The sequence below is a fragment of the Gossypium hirsutum genome, chromosome A04, assembly GCF_007990345.1.
Source record: "Gossypium hirsutum isolate 1008001.06 chromosome A04, Gossypium_hirsutum_v2.1, whole genome shotgun sequence".
Lineage (NCBI taxonomy): Eukaryota > Viridiplantae > Streptophyta > Magnoliopsida > Malvales > Malvaceae > Gossypium > Gossypium hirsutum.
The window spans coordinates 26449911-26458828 of record NC_053427.1 but is presented as its reverse complement, the minus strand read 5'-3'; the positions used below and the strand labels follow the sequence as shown (position 1 = coordinate 26458828).

Here is an 8918-nt window from a genome sequence, read left to right as displayed (position 1 = left end):
GAATTAAATAATGAATAAATTATGAAATCGAAGCTTGATGAGTCTATTTTCATATGGAAGAAACAAAACGACCATATGAGCTGTATGTTAGGAGTTAATTAAATTCTTGTGAAATAGGGCCAGAGCGATTTCTGGATCCCCTGTTTTGAATTAGAAAATTCACCGTAAATTTATTGAGATAATTAGAGGTCGTGTCTTATATGTACAAATTCATTATCGAGTCTAGTTTCATTAGAGACAAACGGCATAGGCATTGAAGCCCTGTACAGGGAGATATTTAAATCGTAAGGTACAGAGGTCAGTGTAGTCGAACCTTGAAACAGGGGAGACTTTAACAAATAAACTGTACTAATTGGCCCAACCAAAAATTCTAAAAAAATTCCCCCATAAATATATATGAGTCTAGTATCGGGGAAAATTTACGGAATTGGATTTCGAGTTTCATAACTCAAAATATGATTTTTAAAGCGACCACGATACAGTAGCCAGCTTGCCTGGAACAAAAAAAATATAGGGGGAAATAAATGAAGTAAGCCGGTAACACATCGTGTTCGATTTCCGGTAACGGCCATGAGTTCGGGGTGTTACAAATCTCAACCAAGCCTAAATCATGTTATTCCAATACCAACAATCAGAATGCTCATAACATTATAATTTTCGAATCTAAACATACCAAATTCAAAAATTCACCTTATTGATCACTTTCAAACATGCATCATTTTACCTAAAACCACAAGCATACCATATCTCAAAATTCAACCATTTGGTACTCAAAATACCAATCCACAACAAGCATTCACATAGCAATTTCCAACCACATAACAAAAGACCAATTGCACATATATACATCATCAAGTATACCAAAATAAGCCAAATCACATGGCTATTTACATAACCAAAACATACATCATTTACAAGCCAAATCAATTGGCTAAATACATTACGAACATATAGGCCATATTAATCACAACCCTATACATGCCATATAACCTATATATCCAAAGTTCAAAAGTACCAAAATAACAACTGGATAGTATGATGAGATCTCCGACAACTCCCAAATTCGAGCAAGCTTCGAAAACAATATAAGACGTGGAAAAATAAACAAAATAAGCTATAAAGCTTAGTAAGCTCGTATGATTAATAAATATCACTTCCCATTCATTCACAAATTAAGTTATCTATCATAAATACTACAATTTAACTTAATCACAAAGCTAATATATGTTCATCCACATAGTAGATCATATAACTCACAAGCTTCATAGATTTCAATGCTTATACAATTTACGTACAAACCTGCACTGATACGTATCAATCTCTTACCCTTTCATATCCTCAATATACCCGTTGAACCATTTGGAATAATATCGGATACTCGGGAATCTCGCACCCTAAGTGCCAATACATGGTCAAAACCATCTCAATCTCATATCTAATATAATGCTCACTCTCGAGCTATCAACGGATCTGCTCACACAAGCTGATGGTCAAGACGTAACTACACGGTGCTGCTCACACAAGCTGACGAGAGTCCGCAACAATTGCTGGAAAACTCAGCCACTGATAGAACGTACGGACCAGCACCCAAACACAATAACCCCTAATGATGTCATTTGTATCCTATCTATTCCTAAGGTTCAACCAGGATTTCACACGTATCCAATTCTTCGTCGAACATTTCCGTAAGGTCGTATTCATCAATAACACAATTATAAAGCATTTAAAACACAGTTATATTAATGTTTATTAACATACGAACTTACCTCGATCACAAAAACGACGGAATAGGATTGACTAATCCAAAACTTTATTTTTCCCTTAATCTAGATATGTACGTTGCTTTTCTTTAATATATAATAAAATTTTATTCATTTAAAATACATTCTATTCAATTCAATCCAAAAATTCATATTATGGAAATTTTACACTTTTACCCCTAATATTTCAACTTCTTTACAATTTAGTCCCTAACTCATAAAAATGCAAAGTCATGCAATTTGATAAAATCCCACTATAGTCGAATATCACTAATGCTCTTAACACGCCCTACATTTCCTTTATTTCACAATCTAACCATGAATATTTTTCTATTTTTCAATTTAATTCCTCATTGACAAATTCATCAAAATTTCGTTTATTAAAGTTGTTCAACTATCATCAAGCATCTATTTTCATCCATCAAACATCAAAAACAACTAACATACATTCATGGTAAAACCTTATACTTTTAGCAGTTTCACAAATTAGTCCCTGGTCTAACTAGATTAAGCTACAACGACTCAAAAAACATAGAAATCATTAAAAACGATTGAAAAATACCTACCATGCACCAAATTTAGCTTAGCTGAATTTAACAAGCTTCCATGGAGGGTTTTTGCTTCAATTTCTAGTGGATAAAACCATTTAGGAAGACAACATATTTGTTTTCTTTATTTTAATTTGTTTATTTACTAATTTACTATATTAACCTTCAAAATTAATCTTAGAAAACACGTATATCATGTCCAAGAAAGTCCACTCACTTTATGGGTGATTTAATTACAATATAAGGACCTCTAATTTAAGGTTCTATATTTATTAGACACCTTTAGCTATTAGAACATAACTTTTACACTTTACGCGATTTAGTCCCTTTTATCAAATTAAGCATTCAAATAATAAAATTTCTTAACGAAATTTTTATACAATCATACCATCATTCTATAGACCTCAAAGTAATAATAAAACAAATATTTTGACTTCGAATTTGTGGTCACGAAACCACTGTTCTAATTTGACTAAAAACAGACTGTTACATGAAACCCCTTCTAAAGTGATTAAAGCCTAAATAATTACAAGTACTGGCTGATTTCAAGTTATAGATTACTTACAAAGATGCTGAGTGCATTAGGGCCAAGAAGCTGCAGCTGATTCAGGAGGCTCACAAACTGATTGTGGAATTGCTCGATCAAACCCTGCTACTTCAAAGTCACCAATTCAACCATAGGGTCCCTAAAAATGTTAGAACCAAACCGCTCCCTTAAGTTTTGAGCATAACACGTCCAGTCCAACATGCGAAGGCTCCCATGCTTCTGAGCATAAAAGTGGTGCCAATCTAAAGCCCATCCCTCTAGATGCAGCATCATAGTACGAACCTTGTTACTATCAAGCACTCCCTCTACTAAAAAATACCCCTCAACCTTTAACCACCATCCCCTAAAGTATGATCCATTAAAACGGTGTCAATCAAACCTGTAAGAGCATTCTGGTAATGTTCCCCGTTGAGTCCGAGGCAAGTTAGTCATCCCAATAGCCAATGAAGGTTGAGGTACTTCCAAAGGTTCCTTAGGAGGGAAGCCAGGAGATAACCCTCCCAAAATCCCTTTTTTCCTTTGCCTGAGTTGCAACCACCGTACTCGAGAAGGTAGGATTACCAAAATATTTCTCAAAAAAGTTTCTTTTGAAATCCTCTCGAAACCCTATAATTGAGCCTCTAACTCGACTTCCATCTTGGCATCAAGTTGAGACAACTCCCTTGGATCTTTAACATTTCCTACTAAGGAGGTAGGATTACCAAAATATTTCTCAAAAAGGTTTCCTTTGAAATTCTCTCGAAACCCTATAACTGAGCCTCTAACTCGACTTACATCTTAGCATCGAGTTGAGACAACTCCTTTGGATCTTTCACATTTCCTACTGCAACACACTCACTTCTTTTTGCACCCGCATAGTGACCCCATCCCCAACCATACAAAATCATTGAAGCTCTAATACATTTGATAACAGTCAAATCAAAAGAAGGAAAGCAAAGAGAAGAAATAGGGAGATCAGAGAAGGAAAAAGAGAACTTGAGAAAAAACATGCTAACCATATTTGCATGACTTCTCTACTATTTACAACCCAGATATAAAGGAAACAATAAAATGGAAATGCAGTTTAAAAGTTGGTTAAAACTAACAGTATGATCGTTGCACCAAAACACCCCGTTTTCATTAAAGGCTAATGCGCACTATTTCATTAACCCCTGCTCAAAACGCACCGTCTGCTCCGTTTAATGTTTCGATATTTTTAAATTTGACCCATAACAGAAGTTTGAAAGGATCATTTGACCCCACCAAAGAAAAAAACCACACTAAATAATATCAATAAGACAAAGTATATTAGACTTAACTACAAGAAACCAGGGAAATTTATGGAATGCTAACATTAAGCTCTCCTACATCAAACCCAATGATCTTTTTGTTCTGATGTGCAACACCTGGTCTCGCAAAGTTGGTTCAAGATACAACCGATCATGACAACTAATTGCAAAAGACCAAACATGTTGGTCATCATGTGACCTAACTGCAAAGACCAAACATGTTGGTGAACTGTGAGTATAAAACTAGTAGTTGCATTAAGAAAGTACTCGTCAATGGAGCTTCACAAATCACCATGAATGAGCTGGGACTTTATTATTATTTCCCAATATAATATGGGTACCCGCTCATTCCCATGGGGGTAGTTGGTGGGATTCCTTGTGGATCCTTCTTTGCAGCAATTGATGCATAAGGAATTGTCGATTGGCTTGGGTATGGTGCAGGTGCTGCAGCAGGACTAGAATACGAAGAAGCTTGATATGGTGCTACAGGTTGAGTATAAGCATAGCCAGCAGGGGTGGCAGAGGGGTGTGCTTTCCCGAGCTGTGGGTAGCCAGGTGCCATAGGCATTGCAAGAGGAACCACAGCTGCAGCAGGTACCTGTGTTTGTACAGGTTTTCCCTTGTGGGTATCAGCAAGCTTCACAATGATAGTTCTCCCCTGCAAAGAAACCCAAACTATCAAGCTATTTCTTTATATGCGTTCATCATGGCACTACTCAAATAAAAATAACTTCCATTATAAACCCCAAATTGTAGGAATTATAATAATTTGGGGAGAATAACTCCCCACTATCTCAACCTCCATGTGTAAAACTTATGGAGGCACCCAATTTACATTCTTTCACTTCTATCATAGTGGCTACTGGATTTACATGCAACCGCCAACTGAACTGTGGATAATATGCCAATTTTAACCAGCAAATTTTGTCAACAATAGGAAAACAAAAATTGCAAGTCATAGACACAACATGTAGTGGCATTGTTCACATACCCCAAGGATCTTTTGTGGGTCATCGATGGCCTTCTTTGCAGCCTCGATTGTCTTGTATGTAACAAAACCAAATCCACTGCAAATGAAAGGTAAATGATAACAATTCGTCACATGTACAAAACAAAAAAACATAACTACAAAGATACATCCAAAAAGATAAAGTACGCACCGTGATTCATTTGTATCTTTGTCATATGCAACTGAGCCTTCCTCAATCTCACCATGTCTTCCAAAATAATTCAGGAGCATCTCACTTGTGACATCTGGTGATAGGCCCCCAATATAGAGCTTCCTTTGAGCTAGATCAGGTGTGGTACTTGCTCCAGTTAACCCTTCACAAGCTAAATTACATACAGCCATCCGGCCCTGAATTCAAGCCAGTCAAGAAAGTAAAGAGCTAATGACAAGAATGTAACAGCCATGAGCATATCAAAGAACAGAGTGCATTTGAAGCATTGATACAGAATCCAACTCCTTCTCCTAATGATAAGTGCATAATCCAGAGTTGCATGTGGGATGACATTAAATATGCTTTTCATATTTGGTATATAAAATATGAAGAAATCAAGAGTGAGAGTGAATGATATTGTTGACATTGATAATAATGGTATTGATATATGATCATCTGGATCATCTTACAACCATGTCACTGAGAAATTATGTAATGTTATCAACCTGGAATATGTAATCAAAGTCAATAAAGATCTCTGTGCCAAACTCCAAATACATGCTGCCTCAAATTGTGGCAGTGCTTTTTAACCATTACTGCAGGTGGCCCACCTCTCAAAGTCATCTTCTGATTATCTGATATTGATCCAGAATGTGTTTTTCGCCTTCTCTTTTCCCTCTCAGTATTTAGCTTCACTGAAGAAATATTAACTCCAGATGCCATGACCATCATAGCAACACGTATCTTGCTAACTCCACGGATTAAAAATAGGAATGTAAACTAAAGTATATCATTGCATTCTAATAGCAGTCAGTATGACACTTTGTTCTACGCACATGCATTAGAAAATTGAATCCATATCATATTCTGCATCACTTATGATACCTGTCCTAGCAAAGATTTATATTAATAGCAGGGTTCAATGGTAACCATGGTAATTAAATGAATGATTGTATGGACACAAAGGGAGAGAGGTGACTAGCAGAGCCCAAAAGGAGAAAAAGATTGAGATGGCATGTAAGTCTCATCCTAGGAAAATAGAAAAAGAAAATGATGAGATGAACTGAGATGCGTGTATACTGAAAAGTAGCTATTACTTACATCAATAAGTTTGCTGGGTGCTCCAAGTGCACTATGCGCTGACTCCATGTGTTTGTAAGTAACGAAACCATAGCCACGAGATTTTCCAGTGGCTTTGTCATAGATGACAGCCCCTTCTTCTATTTCTCCATGCATTCGAAATGCCTAGACCAAAAAATTTGGCTCAATCCATTTAGTTTAAATGGATCTGAGTTTAAAACTTCAGACATATAATTATAATAATAATATTTATTAATATAATGCAGATGGGTATAATTATAGGAAAAAGACAACCCAAAACTCTATATCATGTGGGATATCAAGTGGGACAATCACAGAAAACACAAACAGCAATCAGCAATGCACTCACAGCACACAAGGTTTCTGAAGTGGTATTCCAGGCTAAGCCACGAACAAAAAGCTTTCGATGTACAGGATCTGAACTGGCAATACTTTTAATTTCTTCAGCAATCGAAGGATATTGGGACCCTCTTTATGCGTCAACATGCACATAAACACACATCTACGGAGTCAATCACACAGCATACAATTTCAAGCAACAGTCGTATAGCACACATTCACTTAACACAAGCATCACACTCTCACACACACAGTGAACTGCATAGGGAGAAGATTCTATGCCACAATAGTCTTTAATTCTTTATATACCAACACTCTCATTTTATATGTTTAAAACTATATTAAGGATTTTATCCAGCTCCAAAGATTTACAATTTTGTTGGTCCATATTTGCTGGCACGATTGCTGATATTTTTTTGGTCCATATTTTATTCATCTGAATCTAATTAAAAAAATTAGAGAACTTTTCTTGACACGATTGCTGATATAAACAAAGCACTTCAGTCCCCTTATATTCTTCTAATATTTCATGAAAGCAAAATAATACATATGCTTTACAACGGTGCCTCTTTTACATTTTAGAGCTTTCCAGAATCAAAATCACTTCACTCGTGATTAATGTACTCTCTTCAAGAGCATACAAAGAAGGTGTAACACTGTTTGTCGGACATATAGAATAGGTTTCGCTCATGTCTCTCCTATATAGAACTTCCGGAAGAATAAATGATAGTTGCACTAAAAATTTGGTCTAACATCTATTATGATTCCAGATGTAAAAAGAACATATCAAGACCCTTACAGCAGAAAAATGAGGTAATGTTCTTAAAAAAGCCATATCCTTAACTAAGTGCATCTAAAATAGGAACTAAACCTCGGGAAAAAGTATAACAATAAGAAGGCTCTTAATTCCAAAGGCCAATACAGAAACATCCTAGAATTAAGTGTAAACTGAAGCATGCAAAAATGGCCCATTATGGAAAGGAAAATGCATAAAGCAGATGTAAAAATACTCAAAAGAATATTCTTTATAAATAGACCTAAAAGATCCTATGCTTCGGCGAATCTAGCATAAACAAACAAGTATTTTAGCTATCCATAAATTGATCAAAACTAAAATTGGACATTTTAAAATTTTACAAGGTCAAGCTCATTAGAGCAGTAATTATAATAACTACAATGCTAACAAGGTCAAGAAGTTCAAGTTTAACAACTAATCTTAAACTTAAGCTAAACACTTCCAGAAACATTAAGAAAAATATAAAAGAAATTCCCCCAGAATTAACCACAGCCCCCCGGCCCCCAATCTTAGCCCCCCAAAATTCAAATTTTATAGCGGTTTTTAATAAGAAAATAAAAGAAATTGAGAAAATAAGGGAAAGGCATAAACATACAGTCTAGAAAGAAGATCGACGAGCTGGGATTTAGCAAGAGGGTCAAGCAAAGAACGTAGCTCTTCTTGAGTTGATAACTGGTCGTTGTTGCCCATCTCTTCCATCTTTCTCTTCTTCAAATCCTCCATTTATTTTGCTTTCCTTTCTCGGCTTTGTTTCTGTCTGCAAAAATGGGCTGTTTTGTTCACGAGTTTACGAGGGTTTTTAGGTTAAGGATGGAGTTGTCTTGTTTTGGGTAATGTTAAGATATGAAATGAAACTTTTTTTTTGTAAACACTGTTACAATATCCGCCTTACAGTTTCCGGTTTCTACAGTTAAAGCCCAAAGTATTTGAGATGGACTTATTGTATGAGGGTGGGCGTGGAACAATCAATTTGTCTAATCTGGGGCGGGAGTTCTAGCCTAGGGTCACTAGGTGAAGTCATACATGTTTACCTAGTAACGGCTTACTTTCTTGTAATTTTTACATGATTATTTTATGTTTCAAATAAAAGTAACATTTTACCAATTACTTAATTTATTATATATATCAAGTATAATATAATTTATAATCTAGCACCGTTTGAAAAAAAACTTTTAACTAATGAAAATGTCATTTATTATCTATTTATTACTAAATTGGCAATTTATTAATTATTTCTAATTATGATGTGATAATAACAAAAGTACTCTTAATTTATAAATTATAATTAGATAAATTAAAATAATATTTAATTAATTATTATATAATAATATCAAAAGTGATTTAGCCGTAGATAAAATTTTATTTTCACATTTCTTTTATATAAATATTATAAAATATT

At 35.1% G+C, this 8918-nt stretch overlaps 1 protein-coding gene across 1 annotated transcript; it reads right to left on the bottom strand.

The window, feature by feature from the left end:
• Window positions 1-4101: 4101 nt before the first annotated feature.
• On the bottom strand, window positions 4102-8505 carry LOC107948550 (UBP1-associated protein 2C). The gene is made up of 6 exons (XM_016883137.2): window positions 8115-8505; window positions 6734-6854; window positions 6385-6528; window positions 5284-5480; window positions 5115-5190; window positions 4102-4781 (listed from the first exon to the last, which is right to left on the bottom strand). Exons 1-6 carry the CDS (start codon window positions 8240-8242, stop codon window positions 4440-4442), a joined length of 1008 nt encoding a protein of 335 aa, XP_016738626.1. The 5' UTR covers window positions 8243-8505; the 3' UTR covers window positions 4102-4439.
• Between the last annotated feature and the right edge of the window lie 413 nt (window positions 8506-8918).

What these genes read in the sequence shown, in the direction of transcription:
- LOC107948550 (XM_016883137.2), bottom strand. Translation starts at nt 8,242, where the DNA reads ATGGAGGATTTGAAGAAGAGAAAGATGGAAGAGATGGGCAACAACGAC. An exon ending in AAAGATACAAATGAATCACG is followed by an intron (nt 5,191 to 5,283) that starts GTGCGTACTTTA and finishes TTTCATTTGCAG; the next exon opens with TGGATTTGGTTTTGTTACAT. An exon ending in ACCCACAAAAGATCCTTGGG is followed by an intron (nt 4,782 to 5,114) that starts GTATGTGAACAA and finishes GTTTCTTTGCAG; the next exon opens with GGGAGAACTATCATTGTGAA.